Raw genomic sequence first — 22,123 nt, 5'->3', positions numbered from 1 at the left:
CAAAAAGGCTGGCAGCATCATCAAGGACCCACACCATCCTGGCCACACACTCATCTCCCCGCTACCTTCAGGTAGAAAGTACAGGAGCCTGAAGACTGTAACATCCAGGTTCAGGAATAGCTACTTCCCCACAGCCATCAGGCTATTAGACTCAACTGGAACAGAACTCTGAAAATTAATAGACCATTACCTGTTTATTTGCACTTTATCTGCTTATTTATTGATCCCAAGATTCAAGGTCAAGATTCAATTTAATTGTCATTTGGACCCCTTGAGGTCCAAACGAAATGCCGTTTCTGCAGCCATACATTACAAACAAATAGACTCAAGACACAACATAATTTACATAAACATCCATCACATCGCTGTGATGGAAGGCCAAAAAAACTTATCTCTCCACTGCACTCCCCCCCATGTCAGAGTCAAAGTCAAGATGTATGTATATAATGGTATATGGACACACTGATCTGTTCTGTAGTCATGCCTACTCATATATTGTGCTGAAGCAAAGCAAGAATTTCATTGTCCCATCTAGGACACATGACAATAAACTCTCTTGAATCTTGACTCTCAACTATTCTACGGCCAACAGAGGGTTAATCCATTTATTGCAACATAACGTGTTCGTCAGAGTGGCTGTGGGAGTGGTGTTGGCCTTGTTTGGTGTTGAGGCGAGGAGGGAGGGGACGAGTGGAGAGCTGAGAGCTGAGAGGCAGCTGGTGAACGAGTCAACCGCCCACATCAGGAAGTGGTCGGATCTCTGCAAGAGGAAAGGGAAGTAGGAGAGGGCGAATCAGGCACTCAGCCCTTTTTCTCTCTTACAACTGCACCGCCGTTCATGTTGACGGAACAGAGTCCATGAACAGAGGCAACTCCTCTCCACCAAAAACAAGAAAACCCTCAACTTTTTAACTGGGATCTTTTGCCTTTTAATTGTTTACAGGTAGGTTCAACATTTCAGATGTTTCCCCCTTAAAATAAAGAATGATTAGCAAGTTCCCTTTGTGATTTTTTCCCCTTCCCTTTTAAGCGGAACCTCTCGATCTTGACTCATAGGGCAGAGCTTGTCAAGGTTTGTGCAACTTTTTGTGCTGGTAAATGATGTAATTTATGCTCGGAAAATGCCAAGTCGCGAGAGAAAAGTGGGCCGTTTTGTAGAGCTCTCTGTGCAATTAGTATTGTGGGAGTCGAGGGTGCGAAGGAACAGAGTCTTGTACTCCACAAGCAGGGCAGAGTCCCACAGAATGCCCCGAATACAATGATGGGGACTAAACAATAATTTGCAGCACAATGAAGATAGTTTTTTTGTTTGACTTTGTTCGGCTTTCTGTGCTAGTCCCAACCAAGACACATGCCATTTGTGTGCTGAAGATTTGATGTCAGCCCCAGATTGTTACAGAGATGTGGTTGAATCTGTCAATTGTGCCTTTTTTTAATTTTTAGGTTAAAGGCATTTTATTTTTGTGTTTGTGTGTGTTGAAGGTGAATGTTGAGACTCGTTGTACAGAAACATTAGGGTAGGATGATTATGCAGTGTAATAAGGGTAGATAGGAGTTATTTGGAAAATGTGGTGGAAAAGTAGAGTAAAGAAGGGTTAATTTGTGCGGCTTAGTTTAGAGATACAGCAGGGACACAGGCCCTTCAGCCCACCGAGTCCACGACAACCCATTCACACTAGTTCTGCTTTATCCCTCTTTCTCACCCACTCCTTACAGACTAGGGGCAATTTTGCAGAGGGCCAATTGACCTACAAACCCGCACGATTTTGGGCTGAGGGATGAAACCCACGGGGTCGCAGGGAGAAATGGCAAACTCCACACAGACAGCGCCTTCTTCTTCTTGCGTATGGCGAGCACAGCCTAAAGTTGTAGGACAATGTACCTCAGTGACTGCCAATCACCCCACCCCCCCCCCCGGATACTCCTCCCACAGGAAAACACTATGAATGTATGCATGTAAATAGAATATGGTTTCAATAAATAAATCTATGTCGCTAACTGCATTTCGTTGTCTCTGTACTGTACACTGACAATGACAATTAAAGTTGAATCTGAATCTGAACTTGTTCTATTTGATCTTATTTGATTGTGCTCGCTGGGTTGACTGCATTCGTCGAAACAGGGCGGACCACGTGAAGGTTGCAACCTCCCACCCCAGTCAGCACCTGAAGTCGCGATTGAACTTGGGTCTCCGATGATGTGAGGCAGCGCCTCTACCAGCTGCACCACTGAGAGATGTTGAAAGTGTTGTTGCTTTGTAATTGACTAGGGTGGTGGATATATTTGGATGAGCTTCCAGAGGAGGTAATTGAGGCAGGAACTATAACAACATTTAAAAGACACTTGGACAGGTACATGGATAGGAAAGGTTTAGAGGGGCATATGGACCAAATGCTGGCACGTGGGACTAGTGTAGATGGGGCATCTTGGTTGGCATAGATGGGTTGGGTCGAAGGGCATGTTTTCATGCTGTGTCACTCTGTGGAGCTGTTGGGCTGAAACTAATACAGGATACAACCATGGATGCAGAAAATAACAACTGAACTAACAAGGGGTAGGTGTTGTAGGAGGGACCGTTCATGGCCACTGCAAGCCACGCTTACACTTTGTTCCTCTTGAATTCACCATCTAGAATCCGAATGAGTTCTCTTGGATTCTTCAGCTTGAGAAATATTAACACTGTGTTCATTGAAAGTGCAGCTCAAAGACATCGTAGGCAGAGGATTGCGTGTGGGAAGAGGTGGAATATTGAATTCAGCGTTCACTAAATGGCTCGTATCTGTAACCAGAAACTAATGAAAAATGCTCCAGGTATTTCAGGAAGTGAAGTGAGTTTTTTTGTGGCTGGTGTGCCTCATTCCTACAAACCAAAATGTCTATAGCTCACTCCATCACTCATTATACCTCCAGGCCAGCAGCATAATCAAGGATGAGTCGCACCCCGGGCACTCCCTCTTCTCCCCTCTCCCATCAGGCAAAAGGTACAGAAGTGTGAAAACGCACACCTCCAGATTCAGGGACAGTTTCTTCCCAGCTGTTATCAGGCAACTGAACCATCCTACCACAACCAGAGAGCAGTCCTGAACTACTATCTACCTCTTTGCTGTCCCTTGGACTATACTTGATCGGGCTTTGCTGGCTTTACCTTGCACTAAACGTTATTCCCTTTATCATGTATCTGTACATTGTAAGTGGATTGATTGTAATCATGTATTGTCTTTCTGCTGACTGGTTAGCGCGCAGCAAAGGCTTTTCACTGTACCTCGGTACACGTAACCATAAACTAAACTAAACTGATCTGAAACATCACCCGTCCATTCCCTCCACAGATGCTGCCTGACCCGCTGAGTTCCTCCAGCACTTTGTATTTTGTTCAAGATTCCTGCATCTACAGTTCTTTGTGTCCCCATGTCAGCAGAGGACGTGGTGTTTTATTTTGTGTGAATTCTCGATTAGTACGGGTGTCAAGGGTTATGGGGAGAAGGCAGGAGAATGAGGTTGAGAGGGAAACGTAGATCAGCCATGATCGAATGGCAGCGTAGACTCGATGGGCCGAATGGCCTAATTCTGCTCCTTTGACTTATGGACTTTGCAAGGATAGATATAAATGTGTTTCATCTGGGGCTGTGGGAAGTCCATTGGTGTGAGTCGCAGTTGTTCTGTAACTGTGTGTGTCTCTGTCTCTGTAACTGTGTGTGTCTCTGTCTCTGTCTCTGTCTCTGTCTCTGTCTCTGTCTCTGTCTCTGTCTCTGTCTCTGTCTCTGTCTGATGTAAATTGTTTCCATCTGTTTTAGTTGCAGAAGATCAGCCATGTCTTACCACAGCTTCCTGCTCGAACCTATCAGCTGCCATGCCTGGAATAAAGACAGGACCCGTGAGTATTTCAAACACACCGCAGATCAAACACTTTTGCCAGACCGCCGGTCTTCATGTCCACTGGTAACCAACGTCACGGATTTTACGCTGATCTTTCTTCAACGACCCACACCACAGTCACTACTTCACTACTTGAATGGAACTTGTGAATCATCGCTGCACAAGTTGCAATATTTGTTCCAGCTTTGGATGCCAGCCTCCAGCTTGGTCCGACAATTTGGCAATTATGATTTCTGTTGTTTACATTTAAAATATCTAATAGATGACAAAGAAATAGAACACTTTCCACATTGCTAATAGAAAAAGTAGATCGGCTCTAAAGACTGCTCCACTTAGATCGTCCAGCACAGCAACAGACCTTAGAGGCAGAAATAAGTCTGTACTCTGGGTTGGATTATGAATAAATTGCTGGTTTATTGGGGTTTAGCTGGAAAAGGAGCTCAGTGGGATTGGAACTCAAAGTGTTGGAGTAGCTCAGGAGGTCAGGCAACATCTCTGGAGGACATGGACAGGTGACGTTTCATGCTGAGACCCTTCTTCAAGCAGATTGTACAGTTGGCGGGAGCTAAAGCTGGAAGAGAGGTGAGGGTGGGACAACGCCTGGCAAATGATAGGTGGATGCAGGTGAGGGGGGGGGGGGGTAGTTTGATTGATTGGAAGATAGTTAGACAAAGGCTGGAGATGAAAAGACAAAAAATATGAGATAAGGATAGAAGAGGCAGGAACAGTGAAGTCGGAGGAAGGAATACAGGTGGAAGTGGAATGGGAGAACCAGGTGCCATCCAGTCTAGGTTCAGTTTATTGTCACGTGTACCGAGGTACAGGGAAAAGCCATTGCTGCATGTTATCTGGTCAGCAGAAAGACAATACATGATTACAATCAAGCCATTTACAGTGTATAGACACATGATCTATATTGATACAGATTTATGGAATTCCCTGTCACAGAGGGCAGTAGAGGCCAAGTGACTGGATGGATTTAAGAGAGAGTTAGATAAAGCTCTAGGGGCTAGTGGAATCAAGGGATATGGGGAGAAGGCTGGCACGGGTTATTGATAGGGGACGATCAGCCATACTCACAATGAATGGCGGTGCTGGCTCGAAGGGCCGAATGGTCTCCTTCTGCACCTATTTTCTATGTTTCCATGATAAGGAATTACATTTAGTCCAAGGTAAAGCCAGCAAAGTCCGATCAAGGATAGTCCGAGGGTCACCAATGAGGAAGATGGTCCTTCAGGACTGCTCCCTGATTGTGGTAGGAAGATTCCTCCAGGTGCCCTCTTACTCCAATCAGTCTGAAGAAGGTTCCTGACCCCAAATGTCGCCTGTCCATGTCCTCCAGAGATGCTGCCTGACCCACTGAGTCACTCCACAACTTTGTGTCTATTTCTGGCACTGTTATTCACTTCCTTAAGTCTGAGCACATAATGAGAATGTCTTCTGATGTTGTTCTGCCTCGTACTTTGCTTCCTGCAAAGCTCTCAGGTTGAGTGTTCTCGGTCTGGTTGCATCTTGCCAGCCGTGCTTTATATAGAAACATAGACAATAGGTGCAGGAGGAGGCCATTCGGCCCCTTCGAGCCAGCACCGCCATTCATTGTGATCATGGCTGATCGTCCCCTATCAATAACCCGTGCCTGCCTTCTCCTTATATCCCTTGACTCCACTAGCCCCTAGAGCTCTATCTAACTCTCTCTTAAATCCATCCAATGACTTGGCTTCCACTGCCCTCTGTGGCAGGGAATTCCATAAATTCACAACTCTCCGGGTGAAAAGGTTTTTTCTCACCTCAGTCTTAAATGACCTCCCCTTTATTCTAAGACTGTGGCCCCTGGTTCTGGACTCGCCCAACATTGGGAACATTTTTCCTGCATCTAGCTTGTCCAGTCCTTTTTATAATTTTACATGTTTCTATAAGATTCACCCCTCATCCTTCTAAACTCCAGTGAATACAAGCCTAGTCTTTTCAATCTTTCCTCATGTGACAGTCCCGCCATCCCAGGGATCAATCTCATGAACCTACGCTGCACTGCCTCAATCGCAAGGATGTCCTTCCTCAAATTAGGAGGATTGGAACTTTGGATGAGCAGAGTTGAGGTGAAAGGGGAAGTATCGATAAAATTGTTCGTCGGAGGTAGACCCGAAACCCCCCACGGATTTCCACGCCGTTTCTGAGCCCTAGACCAGAGCGTTGCCTTTTTTGATCCTGCGTCGAGGGTTTTGGGCAGAAGAAAGAGATGAGAGTCGTTGAAGGGATAGCCTATTGAAAGATCCTTCGCTCCATAACAAGATTGATTGAAGGGTGGAGCTAATTATTGACTGTTCCGACACACATCCCAATCTGTCCCATCCTGACCGGGTAGACAAAAATGCTGGAGAAACTCAGCGGGTGCAGCAGCATCTATGGAGCGAAAGAAATAGGTAACGTTTCGGGCCGAAACCCTTCCGGGTTTCGGCCCGAAACGTTGCCTATTTCCTTCAGGGTTTTGGCCTGAAACGTTGCATATTTCCTTCGCTCCATAGATGCTGCTGCACCCGCTGAGTTTCTCCAGCACTTTTATCTTCCTTCGATTTTCCAGCATCTGCAGTTCCTTCTTAAGCACCCAAACCGACCAGGTTGCCCAAGGAATGCCCAACGATGTCACCCGGGGCAATATGGTCGATATTTCTGTACAATATCTAGCACGCGAGTGACGTCATTCCACGTGGCCAAGTTGGAATGTTATCGGGGTTGCTGGGGGGGAACTGACGTCGTGAAGCCCCTGCTGAAGATAGGGCTCTTTTAAAAATAGCGGAGTCAGGGGATATGGGGAGAAGGCAGGAACGGGGTACTGATTGGGGATGATCAGCATCAGAAGTAACTCTGCGGGGATAGGCAGCAGCATCTCTGGAGGAGAAGGAATGGGTGAGGTTTCGGGTTGAGGCCCTTCTTTTCTTAACCACCCTGAAACGGGAATGAACGCATTTTATTTGTTGGAGGGAGTCGGAGGAAAGAATTGATTTTTAATTGCGTAATCTTGAGGCATCTTGGTCGGCATGGGCAAGTTGGGCCGAAGGGCCTGTCTCTGTGCTCTGTGACTGATTGAGTTGCCAGGCACATAATGCATCGCAACTAACTGTTTGCATTCAGTCTGTTTCTTCTGACAAGAAAAGCAGAAATTATATATAAATCCCAACATAACCACTGCCGCCAGTTTGCAAAGGGAGTCCGTAGAGGGAGTGTAGAGAAGGTTCACCAGACTGATTCTTGGGATGTCAGGACTTTCATATGAAGAAAGACTGGATAGACTTGGCTTGTACTCGCTAGAATTTAGAAGATTGAGGGGGGATCTTACAAAAAACTTACAAAATTCTTAAGGGGTCGGACAGGCTAGATGCAGGAAGATTATTGCCGATGTTGGGGAAGTCCAGAACAAGGAGTCACAGTTTAAGGATAAGGGGGAAATCTTTTAGGACCGAGATGAGAAAAACATTTTTCACACAGAGAGTGGTGAATCTGCCACAGAAGGTAGTTGAGGCCAGTTCATTGGCTATATTTAAGAGGGAGTTAGATGTGGCCCTTGTGGCTAAAGGGATCAGGGGGTATGGAGAGAAGGCAGGTAAAGGGTACTGATTGGGGATGATCAGCCATGATCATATTGAATGGCGGTGCAGGCTCGAAGGGCCGAATGGCCTACTCCTGCACCTATTTTCTATGTGTGTTCTGGTTGGCTTCCTTGCTGTGAATGCCAACGTAATAAGAACAACACTGACTAATCAAAGTGTGCCCCCTGGGATGGTAACTGACTCTTGATCCCACTGCCCTGACTTGGGTGAGCTGTATATTCTCGTGCAGCAGCTCCCACACAGAATTCAAAGACCTGCTTTGTTCTATTTCCTGGAGACTATTTGAAATGTCCCAACAAAAAGAGCCCTATGGTGCGTGCCAGTTATAGTTCACGGTCCCAGGAATGTATGTATTTAGCTGAGATTCATTTGGAACTGACTGTGCAGCGATGTGTAACCCAGATGGGCAAAAGATGAGAGAGCATAAAGTGAATCGAATGCAGATGGATCAAGGTTCACTTTGGCAGTCGATGCTCTTCACTGCTCCATCAAACCCTGCTTCCTCTTAATCCAGAGTGACTGGCTTCAGCAGTTGTACAGAACCGCAGTCCACAGCAGTATTATTTGTAAAGTTGTGTGTGTGTGTGTGTGTGGTTGTGCGTGTGCGTGTGGGTGTGTGTGTGTGTGTGTGTGTGTGTGTGTGTGTGTGTGTGTGTGTGTGTGTGGGTGTGTGTGTGTGCGTGGGTGTGTGTGTGTGTATGTGCATGTGTGTGTGTGTGCGTGTGCGCATGTGTGTGTGTGTGTGTGTGTGTGTGTGCGCGCATGTGTGTGTGCATGTGTGGAATAGTGCTAGTGTACGGGATTATGATCGCTGGTCGGCACAGACTCGTCGGGCCGAAGGACCTGTATCGACGCTGTGTCTCTAAACTCAGTCTCTTGACACAATCCCCCCCCCCCCCGGCTCGATTCCAGGGATTACTGCGGCGTTTCTGTCACCGTGCCGTGAATGAAGTACCCGTCCCCAACACCCCAGGCAACTTTATTCATGAGGACATGGGAGGATCTTGTGTCTTTTTTTTTTCCCCCAAGTATTTAGGTGTGGATTTATTATTGTCATGTGTACCAAGGTGCAGTGAAATTTTGTGATGCACGCTATACAGACAGATCATGTACAATGGGCAGAGCAAAGGGGAAGATACAGAATGCAGAATATAGTTCAAGTGTTTTATTGCCATATGTCCCGGATGGGACAATAAAATTCTTACTTGCTGCAGCACGACAGAATATGTCAATATGTAACCATAGTATATAACAGGGGGAAGAGAAAAAAAAAAGAAAAACTTCAATAAATAACAAACGTAGTGCAATAATAATATACTTATTATTCTCAGTATTGTAGCATCATATCCATTGATTCCCTCCAAAATCTGGAAATCTCTCAGTCTCTGCATTGAATGCAACTAATGTCTGGACCCCCAAGGACTCTTGAGGAAGTGAATTTTAAGAAGTCTCCATTGAGAGAAGCATTTTCTTCTCATTTCAGTCGTAAAGTTTCAGTAACTTTTTATTTTTGAGATGCCAACCCTTGGCAAAGACTAAAACCCCTGTCCCACTGTACGAGTTCATTCCAAGAGCTCTCCCGAGTTTGCCCTGACTCGAACTCTGAGATTTACGGTAATGGCCACTCGTCGGTACTCGGGGCTCTCGTGGACATTTTTCATCGTGTTGAAAAATCTTCACGAGTCTTCCCGAGTACCTGCCGTTAGCGCTAAGAGACGTCCCCGAGCTCCAACGTACCCGCTACGTTCATTCTCCGTGCTTTCCACGAGTTTGATTTTTTTTAAACTCGGGACAGCTCTTGGAATGAACTCGTACCGTGGGACAGGGCCATTACACTGTGGTGCAAACGTGTGTTTATCATTGTTAATGGGGGAAAATTGTCCCAACGCGGCTTTAACGAGAGAGTTGAACGATTAAAGGAATATTGTGAAGAACGTCCACATTTCATAATGTACCTCCTGACATTTCACAGAATGACTTGGTGATGTTGCGGCATGTTTGAAAGCAGGCTGTTGTGCAAGGCGCTGGTATGCTGAAGGATTGCTCAACCATTAGCACCAGGTCTCGCCGAGACATGTACAGCTCACAAAATGCTGCTTCAGGAAAAACACATATTTGGCAATTAGTTTGGGCATGTTGAGATCAGGTCATGTAAAGTTGGGTTGGGACCTGTCCTCCCTTTTCACTTTTCCCCACCCATATTGGCTTACCTTCTCATCTTTCAACTCTTCACCATGCAAGCCGCATATATCGTTAATGTTGCCAGCTAACTCCTGCAAAAACAAGGAACTGCAGATCCTGGTATACACAAAAACTCAAAGTGCTGGAGTAACTCAACAGGCCGAGCAGAGACCTCTGGATTCTCTCTTCATCAAGCCCTCCTCCTATCCCAGAAACAAAAAAAAAACTGCAGGTGCTGGTTTATGCCAGAAATAGACACAAAGTGCTGGAGTAACTCTGCGGGTCAGGCAGCATCTGTGGAGAGAAAGGATGGGTGACGTTTCAGGTCTGGATCTCTCTTCACGCTTTCAGCCATCTTTGTCTCCAGAGATGCAGCCCGACCCGCTGAGTTACTCCAGCACTTTGTGTCTTTCTCCTCCTTTCCTTCCTTCCTTACAACTGGTTGGCGTCTCTTCCCATCCATCGCCTTCTGTGCCTCGGCATTGAATTTTGTCTGACATCTCTCCTGGCAAAGTGTCGCCGTGAGAATATGTGACTTTTATAGACAATAGGTGCAGGAGTAGAGGCCATTCGTCCCTTCGAGCCTGCACCGCCATTCAAAGTGATCATGGTTGATCATCCCTAATCGGTAACCCGTTCCTGCCTTCTCCCCATATCCCCTGACTCCGCTATCTTTCAGAGCCCTATCTAGCTCTTTCAAGGGGCAATGGTCAGAAAAATAAGGAAGTAACAGAAATAAATTTGAGGATGTCTTTTATCAATCATCAGCAAAAAAAAAACTCTGCAGTCAAACTAAACATCTAGTAGTGAGAAAATAAACTGTGTGGGCGGGCGGGAGAACTGCTGGACAGATGGAGAATGACGTGATGTATGGATGGATGGATTTAGTTCCCTGGTCTTTTAGTTTCTGGCCAGTTAGATTTGAACACAAACCAAACTAAACAAGCAGAAGGTTCTCCTCCAGAGATGATCATCTCTGACAGGCACAATCCGACTGATGTCTGATACTGGCTACTGGGTGAACTCTCTTGCTGGGAGCTGAACATCCAGGCTCCTTCCTCCTATTTCTTTTTTACATTTAACGTAGAACGGTACACAGAGTCTCTTGCCCAGAGAAGGGGAATCGAGAACCAGAGGACATAGATTTAAGGTGAGGGGGGCAGGGGGGGAGATATTGAACAGGAGCCTGAGAGGTAACTCTTTTATGCAGAGGGAGGTGGGTATAGGGAAGGAGCTGCCGGAGGCGGTAGTTGAGGCAGGGACTATTGCAACGTTTAAGGAACATGTAGAAGGGAAGTATTGAAGGATCTGGGCCAACAGCAGGCAGATGGAACTAGTACAGTTAGGGCACGTTGGTTGGCATGGACCATTTGCCATTTATTACAATGCTATTTGTGGGATCTAGGGCGGCACAGTGGTAGAGTTGCTGCCTTACAGTGCTTACAGCACCAGAGACCCGGGTTCGATCCCGACCACGGGAGCTGTCTGTACGGATTTTATACGTTCTCTCTGTGAACATGTGGGCTTTCTCTGAGATCTTCGGTTCCCTCCCACACCCCAAAGACGTACAGGTGTGTAGGTTAATTGGCTTGGTGTAAACGTAAATTGTCCCTAGTGTGTGTAGGATAGTGTTAGTGTGCGGGGATCGCTGGTCGGCGCGGACTCGGTGGGCCGAAGGGCCTGTTTCCGTGCTGTTTCTCTAAGCTAAACTAAACCTAGTTGCGACCTCCTCCAGTAACTTAAGGTTTCCTGTCTGCCAGCCGTGCCTGCAGGCCATTAGTATTTTACTAGCAGTGAAGTACAAATGTGCTTGCCTCTGCAGATAGCAGTCTGCAGCCGTTGAGAGGATGTTGGGGAAATGTTTTCTGCAGAAACCGCAGTGTAGTGACATGGGGGCGAGGTCTCGGGGCTGGCTGGCTGAGGAAGCTGCAGAACCAGCTCTCCACACGCTCCAACAGTTGCCGAGCCACCACTTTGTTTTGTCTGAAGCAGGGTCTCGACCCGAAACATCACCCGTTCCCTCTCCGCACAGATGCTGCCTGACCCACTGAGTCACTCCACCATTTTGTGTCTATCTTTGCATCTGAAGTTACTTCCTACAACTATTTTAACTCTTGTTAGAGTTTTATTCTGATCTGAAGAAGGGTCTCGACCCAAAACCTCATCCATTCCTTCTGTCCGAAGATGCTGCCTGTCCCGCTGAGTTAGTTACTCCAGCATTTTATGTCTATCTTTGATGTTAAACCAGCATCTGCAGTTCCTTCTTACACATTTATACTGATCAGTTCTCTTTGTCAAAAATGCTGGGGAAACTCAGCGGGTGAGGCAGCATCTAAATGCCTGATCTGCTGAGTTTCTCCAGCATTTTTGTCTACCTTCGATTTTTCCAGCATCTGCAGTTCTTTGTTATACAATTCTCTTTCTCGTGTACTTTGTTTCCTCGTCGTACAGTGTGGAAGGAGGCATTTGGCTCACATCCCTCTAAACTTGTCCTATCCATGTACTTGTCCAAATGTGTTTTAAATGTTGAATGATAGACCCTGCCTCAACCACCTCCTCTGGCAGCTCGTTCCGTACACCCACCACCCTTAGTTTGTGTAAAAGTAAATTTGACCCTCTGGTTCCTATTAAATCTTTTCCCCCTCAATTTAAACCTATGACCTCTTTTTCTTGATTCCCCTACTCTGGGTAAAAGACTCTGCATTTACCCAATCTATTCCTCATGATTTTGTACCTCTATAAGATCACTCCTCATCCTCCTGCACTCCAAGGAATAATGTCCTAGATGTCAGCTGATTTACATCGGGGAGACTAAGCGGAGGTTGGGCGATCGTTTCGCCGAACACCTCCGCTCAGTCCGCAGTAACCTACCTGAAATCCCGGTGACTCAGCACTTCAACTCCCCCTCCCATTCCCAATCCGACCTCTCTGTCCTGGGTCTCCTCCATTGCCAGAGTGAGCAACACCAGAAATTGGAGGAACAGCACCTCATATTCCGCCTGGGTTGCTTGCGTCCGGATGGCATGAACGTTGAATTCTCCCAGTTTTGCTAGCCCTTGCTGTCTCCTCCCCTTCCTTAACCCTCGAGCTGTCTCCTCCCATCCCCCCGCCCTCCGGGCTCCTCCTCCTCCCTTTTTCCTTCCTTCTCCTCCCCCCCCCCCCCCCCCCCCACCCCCCCCCAGTCCCCATCAGAAGAAGGTTTTTGGCCCGAAACGTCGCCTATTTCCTTCGCTCCATAGATGCTGCTGCACCCGCTGAGTTTTCTCCAGCATTTTTGTGTACCTTCGATCTTCCAGCATCTGCAGTTCCTTCTTGAACACAATGTCCTCACTTTATCAACTTTGCATGGAGTTTATTTTTCCACCCAGGAGTTTAACAAATGTTCCCTCTGTTTTTCAAATACTTTTCATCCCATTGCCCCCATTGCTCACACCCCCATAAATCCAAACATTTAGATATTTTAATAAGTTGCCAAATATTTTATCAGTTTTCTCTAGTAAGACAGGCGATCAAATATCTAGTAAAAAAAACTGCTGGTGTTGTTTCTGTAACAGTGGTACAGCTGGTCAAGCTGCTGCCTTGAAACGCCAGGGACCTGGGTTCAACCCCGACTTTGGGTGCTTTCTGTGTGGAGTTTGCACGTTCTCCCCTGCCGCCGCCTGGGTTTTTTCCGGGTGCTCCGGTTTCCTCCCACATCCCAAAGATGTGCGGGTTTTGTAGGTTAATTGGCCTCCGAAAAGTTGCCCCTAGCGAGTGGATGAGAAGGTGGGAATGGCATCTATTATGACAATAAAAGGCTATCTATCTCTGAAACTGAATTGAATGTAAAGAAATAGACCTTTTGCTGGTGTTTTTTTGTTAGTGTTATTCGGAAAAGAGTTGATAACCAAGATACTGTAGTTGGTTCAATGACATTCATGATCCGTTGATTCGAGGATGTTTCCACTGGTGGGAGAGTCTAGGACTAGAGGTCACAGCCTCAGAATTAAAGGGCGCTCTTTTACAAAGGAGTTGAGGAGGAACTTCTTTAGTCAGAGGGTAGCTGATCTGTGGAACTCATTGCTACAGAGGGCTGTGGAGGCCAAGTCAGTAGATATCTTTAAGGGAGAGATAGATAATTTAGAGATTAGAACGGGTGTCAGGGGTGATGGGGAGAAGGCAGGAAAGTGGGGTTAGGAGGCGGGGATCAGCCATGATTGAATGGTGGAGTGGACTCGAGGGGCCGAATGGCCTAATTCTACTCCCATAACTTGTGACATGGATAGTAGAAGCCCAAGGAAGTTAACACCTATGACCTGGCCCAACATATATTGCGCAAATGAAAACCTTCAAAGCAGCAGATCATTTAATTATTTGTTTTAAGAAGGAACTGCAGATGCTGGAAAATCGGAGGAAGACAAAAGTGCTGGAGAAACTCAGCGGGTGCAGCAGCATCTACGGAGCGAAGGAAATAGGCAACGTTTCGGGCCGAAACCCAGAAGGGTTTCGGCCAGAAACGTCGCCTATTTCCTTCAGGGTTTTGGCCTGAAACGTTGCCTATTTCCTTCGCTCCATAGATGCTGCCCCACCCGCTGAGTTTCTCAAGATCATTTAAATAATTATGTTAGTGGAAGTTTGCTGCGTGAACATTGGCTGCAGATTTACTTCATGGAATCATTAAAACTACATTTCAAAAGGTGCAATATTTTGGGATGTCTGCAAGTTGCGTAAAGGGTTAGAATGCAAGTTTTTTTGGAGTTTTTTTTACCAGCCAACAGCCGCTGTTTAATCTTCTATCTTTGCTCGGGCTTGTGTTCCTGTTTCACCGCTGATTACTTGACCATATTTGGAAATGATTGACTGGATTTCTGTTCCCTTTCTGAAGCTGACGTCACAATTTTATTTGTAGCGTTTTGCAGTTTCCTTTTTTCTTTTTATTTTTCTCTCTCCCTCTCTCTCTATTCACCACACTCTCTCCATTCCCCCCTCTCCCTCCCCTCCTCATTCTCTCTCCTCTCTCTCCCCCCTCTCCCCCCCTCTCTCCCTCCCTCTCCCCCCCTCTCTCTCCCCCTCCCTCTCTCCTCTCTCCCCCCTCTCTCCCTCTCTCTCTCTCTCCCCCCCTCTCTCCCCCTCTCTCTCCCCCCCTCTCCCTCTCCTCTCTCCCCCTCTCTCTCCCCCTCTCTCCCCCCCCCCCCCCCCCCCCCCTCTCCTCCCCCCCCCCCTCTCCCCCCCTCCCCCCCCCCTCTCCCCCCCCCCCTCCCCCCCCCCCCCTCCTCCCCCCCCCCCCCCCCCCCCCCCCCCCCCCCCCCCCCCCCCCCCCCCCCCCTCCCCCCTCCCCCCCCCCCCCCCCCCCCCCTCCCCCCCCCTCCCCCCCCCCCCCCCCCCCCCCCCCCCCCCCCCCCCCCCCCTCCCCCCCCCCTCCCCCCCCTCCCCCCCCCCCCCCCCCCCCCCCCCCCCCCCCCCCCCCCCCCCCCCCCCCCCCCCCCCCCTCCCCCCCCCTCCCCCCCCCCCCCCCCCCCCCCCCCCCCCCCCCCTCCCCCCCCTTCCTCTCCCCCTCTCCCCCCCTCTCCTGCCCCCCCTCTCCCTCTCCCTCTCCCTCTCTGCAGGTCTCTCCAAACAGGTGGCATCACCAACAACTTTTCACCTCTCCAACCCAGTCCTTGCTGTATCACAGATAGAACATCAAACATGGATCAGTACAGCACGTGAAGGTCATAAGGAATAGTAGAACTTGGACATTCGGCCCATCAAGTCTTCTCTGCTGTTCAATCATGGCTGATCTATCTCTCCTTCCTAACTCATTCTCCTGTCTTCTCCCCATAAACTCTGTCACCCTTACTCATAAAGAATCTATTAATCTCAGGAACAGGCCCTTCGGCCCACGATGTCCATGTTCAATGTCTGCCTCATCTACCTACACGTAATCCATATGCCTCCATTCCTTGCATTACCATGTGCCTAAACACCATTATCGTTGCTGCCTCCACCACCAACCCTGGCAGCGTGTTCCCGGCATCCACCACCCTCTGTGTAATGGAAAACGTGGACCATTACACATTCAACTGGGTGCAAGGAATTTCAGATGCTGGAATCTGGAGCAGAACATGTGGTGCTTGAGTAAGTGTGGGTCAGGCAGCATCCCTGGAGGACATTGGAGATGTATCAGGTCGGGACCCTTCTTCAGACTGAATATAGTTGGGGTGAAAACTGTGATATTCTGCTTTTACATCTATATCGGGAAGATCTCTTAACCTCCATCTTTAAGGACTAAAGCAATGCATTCCTTCATAACTCGGACACTGGGATCAGACATGTCCCTGGGATCAACCAGCCATGAGATAGGAAAGACATAAGGAGTCTTGGTTATCTCTCTCGAACATCAGCAGCCAGCCAGTCTGAAGCACTACAGTCTTTGGATCAAGTCGACATGTCAGCACACTGCACAATTTGACTAATTACAACCCCATTTGTATTCTGGCCCACGGCCAGTAGAATAACCGTGAAAACTGGCTCTAACAATCATTGAAGAACGTTTGTTCTAAGTACAGACTAATCTCTGGCAAAATGTTGCAATATAAAATGGTCTGTGCGGTTTAAACTTCAGAATTCCACTAACTGTGCTTGCCTGTGACACAGGAGGAGGCCATTCAGCCCATTGTGTCTATGCTGGCTCAGCAGAACAATTCACAGCCCCATTCCCCTTCTCACAGATTCGTTCTCTCCCCTTCCCCCTCCCCCTCCCTCTCCCTCTCCCCCTCCCCCCTCTCAATTCAATTAAAAAACTTTATTGGCATGATAAAAACACATTGTTATATTGCCAAAGTATTATGACATACATGTTTAAAGTGCATAATTATAAATACAAGTACACAGTGCATGGATAGATATGTCCCTGTACATAAACTCGCAATAGGCCGATAGCCCTTTATTGATTGCTACAAGTTCTTGCTGCTGTAAGCAGTACAACACAATAGCAAGTTTAGCAATTCAATATTAATTTCTTAGGTTACACAAAAAAGCTGGAGAAACTCAGCGGGTGCAGCAGCATCTATGGAGCGAAGGAAATAGGCAACGTTTCGGGCCGAAACCCTTCTTCAGACTTTCTTAGAGTTAGTTAATGTCAATTAGTGTGTGCGTACATATGTGTATGTTGGTCATTCACCGTCTCTCAGGTTATGGCATGCTGTTACGTATTGTGCACCAAGATGTGCCGTATTTCCTTCACCAAGGATTATTCTTAGTTTTGATGTATCCTCTAGTTCTTTAAAATCAGGGGTTGCCACACTGAGTTTGTCAAAGTTTGCTTTCAAGTCAAGTCAAGTCAAGTCGAGTTTATTTGTCACATACACATACGAGATGTGCAGTGAAATGAAAGTGGCAATGCTCGCGGACTTTTGTGAAAAAGACAAACAACAAAACAACCAAACAAATTATAAACACAATCATAACACACATATTCTTTTACATAATAAATAATAGAAGGAAAAACGTTCTGTAGAGTTAGTCCCTGGTGAGAAAGGCGTTTACAGTCCGAATTCCTTGTTTTGTCAAATTGTTTGCATTTTAGGAGGAAGTTACACCTCTGTTTCAACCTCATCTGTCAAACAGTGGCCGCATATTCTGTTTTCTCTTGGTTGCCAGAATCTCTTCTGTCTTCCTTTTTCAACTGCCAAATAGTGGTCACTTAACCTGTATTTGGCCTCTCCCTATCCCCTCTCTTGACTCCCATTAGGCAGCAGCTCGAAAATGCTCACCATTAGACTCGGGAACAGCTTCTTCCCCTCTGCCATCAAGCTTCTGAATGGCCCTTCCATAAACTAGGGTACTGCCCAATACACTTCTACATTGCACCTTGTCTCTGGAGCTACTGTGCTGTGATGCTGAGAACTATATTCTGCATTCTGCTATTCCCCTATTGTATGGAGTTTGGATTTATTCTATTTATGTATAGTATTAGTACAGATATCTGATTCAGTGGGGGAACATGCAAAACAAAGTTTTTAGCTGTACTTGATAGATGTGTCAAATAAGATTCAGATTAAATTTTAATTGTCATTGTCAGTGTACAGTACAGAGACAACGAAATGCATTTAGCATCTCCCTGGAAGATCGACATAGCAAATGATTTGAATAAATAATAATAAGTGTCCGGGGGGGGGGGGGGGGGGGGGGGTGATTGGCAGTCACCGAGGTACGTTGTTGAGTAGAGTGACAGCCGCCGGGAAGAAGCTGTTCCTCGACCTGCTGGTTCGGCAACGGAGAGACCTGTAGCGCCTCCCGGATGGTAGGAGGGTAAACAGTCCATGGTTGGGGTGAGAGCAGTCCTTGGCGATGCTGAGCGCCCTCCGCAGACAACGCTTGCTTTGGACAGACTCGGCCTCAACTAAAAAGGCACATCCTGGTAAACAACTGGTGGAGCCGGAGTGGTGAACACAAGTCTTTGAAACCCCAGTGAGCCAGAGTTTGTTGCAGCATCCTCACAACCCTGGTAGTTTTAATAAGTTACTGGAGACTCTTGACCAAGTTTACAGAGCTGGTCGTTTTGCACATTGTGTTTGAAACAGCAGGAAGTCATTAGTAACACACCAGAGAAAAGGTTATTCCAGAGTTGTGTGCATTGGCATAAAACCATCAGTGACAGCAATGGAAGAGGAAGTAGTCTGATTGAATAGGCTGAGTTAATGGGCTTGAGAATGAACTTTCCTCCTATTAGAGGGTGGATGTGAATTCTTATCTCAAGGCTCTGTGCACAGGGGGATGTCGACCAGGATGTTGATGAATGACACAACAACATCCTTGGCCGAGGGGGGAAGATCATGTCCTTTATCCCAAAATGGGAGAATGCTCATTCCTCGGTCATTGGTAGCAGAATAATGATATTGAGCCAACACAGGGATTTAGACATATATATTTAGCAAGTCACAACACACAGTCAAAATGGAGTGTACCAAAACGTCACCTGTCCATGTTCTGCAGAGACAGAAGATAGACACAAACTCAGGCAGCATCTCTGGTGAGAAGGAATTGGGTGACGATTCGGGTCGAGACCCTTCTTCAGGCTGAATCGGGGGGGGGGGAAAGGTGATACAGAGATAAGGAAGTGTAAGGTGTGAAAATAAGACAAAGGGGATGAAGATCGAGGAACATGTAGAATAGATCGTAAACAAAAGTGCTGGAGAAACTCAGCGGGTGCAGCAGCATCTATGGAGCGAAGGAAATGGGCAACGTTTCGGGCCAAAACCCTTCTTCAGACCTTTTTTGTCCGGTTGGAGAATTGTGTATGCCGGTAGATAGGCAGTCAGTATCGATAGTCCGGCTTGGGTCAGAACTGGGAGGTAGGGAACTGGAGCTGGAAGCCCTGAGGTATGAGATGGAGGCGCAGGCATGCCCAGAGGAAGCAAACATGGCTGTGGTATCAAGTCTGGGTAAGGATGTGGTGGTAGAGTTGGAAGGAAGGATGATCTATTCTGAATGATCAGTCTGGAGACGGGTTTTGGCCCGAAACGTTGCCAATTACCTTCACTCCATAGATGCTGCTGCACCCGCTGAGTTTCTCCAGCTTTTTTGTGTACCTTCAATATTCATACTGCTGGGGTATAAGGTGTGATTCCCCCAATTTGTGCTGGGCCTCACTCTGACAGTGGAGGGGGCCCAGGACAGAAAATGTCAGTGTGGGAATAAGAGGGGGAGCTAAAGTGTTTAGCATCTTTCCCCTCTCACCTTAAACCCATGGTTCTTGATCCCCCTACTCTGTGGGTAAAAGACTCTGCATTCTCCCTGTGAATTCTCCTCGTGATTTCAGGACACAACAGGTATAGTTATTAGGAAAGCTGCCAGGATCTCTCAAACCATTCACAAATCACTGTCTCCAGAAACACTGGAAGGGAGGGAGTACAAGAAAAGTAGCGAGATTCACATATGTAAACCATTTGCTTTTAGTTGTAAATGATTACAGATGGAAACTAAAGGTAGTATGGTTGTCTGGAGATTTGGGGTCTGAGTGATAGTAATAAAACTTCCTGAAATACATGGGTTAACAAATGATGAGCATTTTTCAGCACTGGGCCTGTATTCACTGGAGTTTAGAAGAATGAGGGGGAACCTCATTGAAACATACAGTATAGTGAAAAGCTTGGATCGAGTGGATGTGGAGAGGATGTTTCTACTATTGGGAGAGTCTAGGACTAGAGGTCGTAGCCTCTGAATTAAAGGACGTTCCTTTAGGAAGCAAATGAGGAGGAATTTCTTTAGTCAGAGGGTGGTGAATCTGTGGAACTCATTGGAGGCCAAGTCAGTAGATATATTTAAGGCAGAGATTGATAGATTCTTGATTAGTATGGGTGTCGGGGGCTATGGGGAGAAGGCAAGAGAATGGGGTTATGAGGGGGAGATAGATCAGCCATGAACTAATGGCGGAGTAGACTAGATGGGCCGATTGGCCTAAAACTGATCCTATCACTCATGGCAGAGGTTCCCAACCTTTCCCCATCCCGTTTACCCCTGGCAACATTAATAGCACATAACAATGTTATTTCATTTATTTATGAACAACTAATGATGAACAGATATTATAACGCTACACCAGAACCAAACAGTCAGTCAGTGAAAAAAAATATATACGCATCCAGAATCAACAACTTTAGCCCCTGGGGAAGTGAAATTTACCCCCAGGTTGGGAACCTTTGACTTATAACCTCATGAACTATAAGTACAGAGATAGCTGCTGCCTCACATTTGGAGCGCTGACGGGCCTGTTTCCACGATGTGTCTCTAAAACTAAGTAGATGTGTTGATGACATTTTGGATCCTATGATTTGCATTCCCTCCCCATTTCAATTGTTGCCTTTTGTGTCCAAAATCTTCTCTTCTCACTTTAACCTCATGGGTTTTGAACACTTCACCTAGATAAATATATAAAAACCAGGCACATATGGTTCTTTAGTTTGGTTTGTGCCTCAGTCTTGTGGTTCACATGTTCTAATTGTTTCCTCAGAAATTGCACTGTGCCCCAACAGTCATGAGGTTCACATCTACAAGAAGGAGGGCGCCAAGTGGAGTAGGATTCACGAGCTGAAAGAGCACAGTGGACATGTGACAGGTGAGCGATCAGATGTTAGCCCCACACGGTTACACTGAAGTACCATCTCTGGGGCAGAAACGCATCGTCACGGCTCATGAAGTAAGTGGGCAGCAAAGAGTTCCTGCCGCACAGCGCCACAGTAACCCCTGTTCGATTTTGACTGTGGGCGCTGTCTGTACGGAGTTTGCACGTTCTGCCTGTGACTGCGTGGGTTTCCTCCGGGGGCTCGGGTGCAACACACATACATCAAAACACAAAGTGCTGGAGTGACTCACACAGCATCTATGGAGGGAATGGACAGATAGCATTTCAGTCTCCTTCAGATGTGGTTTATTTAACTGTAAAAAAAACAAACCCATACATATTAGATGCATAAAATGTGAGTTTTGCAGAAGTTACTTCAAGATGAAGTCATTTACTTCTACAACAAACAGACATGTCTTTATTGCAAGATGCAGACAAGTATACAACATGAAGAATATACTCCAAAATATAATGGATTTTAGACGGGTACATTCTAATATTTTTAAGACAGAACTGCAGATGCTGGAAATATTGAAGGTAGACAAAAATGCTGGAGAAACTCAGCGGGTGAGGCAGCATCTATGGAGCGAAGGAATAGGTGATGTTTCGGGTCAAGACCCTTCATCAGACCTATTCAGACCAAAACGTCACCTATTCCTTCGCTCCATAGATGCTGCCTCACCCGCTGAGTTTCTCCAGCATTTTTGTGTACCTTCGATTTTCCAGCATCTGCAGTTCCTTCTTGAACACAATGTCCTCACTTTATCAACTTTGAAATTTTGTTCCCTGCAGTCATAACAGTAGAAAAAAAACCACACACAGACAATTAACACAATTCCACACAAACATCCACCACAGTGAATCTCCAAACACCTCCTCACTGTGATGGAAGGCAAAAGTATTTTCTCTTCCCTGTTCGTTTCTTCTAATATTGTGTGATAGAGAGTCAGAGCCATTTTCCCCAGGGTGGAGATGTCCAATATTAGAGGACATAGCTATAAGGTGGGACGACAGATGGCGCAATGGGCTAAGTGTTCGGCTGGCGACCGGAAGGTAGCTGGTTCGAATCCCGCTTGGAGTGCATTACTGTCGTTGTGTCCTTGGGGCAAGGTGAGAGGGGTGAAGTTTAAATGAGATGTGCGGGGCAGGTTGTTTTTTTACACAGTGTTTGGGGCCTGGAATGCGGTTCCACGGGCGGTGGTGACGTTGAAGAAATACATTTGTAAGTGCAGGGAATAGCGAGAGATATGGATCATATCGATGAGATTAATTTAATCTGGCTTCATATGTGTGGGAAAGAACTACAGGTGCTGGTTTAAATCGAAGATAGACACAAAATGTTGGAGTAACTCAGCGGGACAGGCAGCATCTCAGGAGG

General features: G+C 46.8%; 1 protein-coding gene across 1 annotated transcript in view; it reads left to right on the top strand.

Moving 5' to 3' along the window:
* Window positions 1-757: 757 nt before the first annotated feature.
* arpc1b (actin related protein 2/3 complex, subunit 1B) overlaps window positions 758-22,123 on the top strand; it is a 33,338-nt gene continuing 11,972 nt past the window's right edge. The window contains exons 1-3 of the mRNA XM_055651038.1: window positions 758-943; window positions 3,795-3,874; window positions 20,635-20,739. Coding sequence (XP_055507013.1) covers window positions 3,811-3,874; window positions 20,635-20,739 — 169 coding nt within the window. The 5' untranslated portion in view covers window positions 758-943; window positions 3,795-3,810. The remainder of the gene's footprint in view (window positions 944-3,794; window positions 3,875-20,634; window positions 20,740-22,123) is intronic.

The sequence above is a fragment of the Leucoraja erinacea genome, chromosome 20, assembly GCF_028641065.1.
Source record: "Leucoraja erinacea ecotype New England chromosome 20, Leri_hhj_1, whole genome shotgun sequence".
NCBI lineage: Eukaryota > Metazoa > Chordata > Chondrichthyes > Rajiformes > Rajidae > Leucoraja > Leucoraja erinaceus.
Note: the sequence above shows the minus strand (reverse complement) of the source record. Positions and strands in the feature narration are given on the sequence as shown.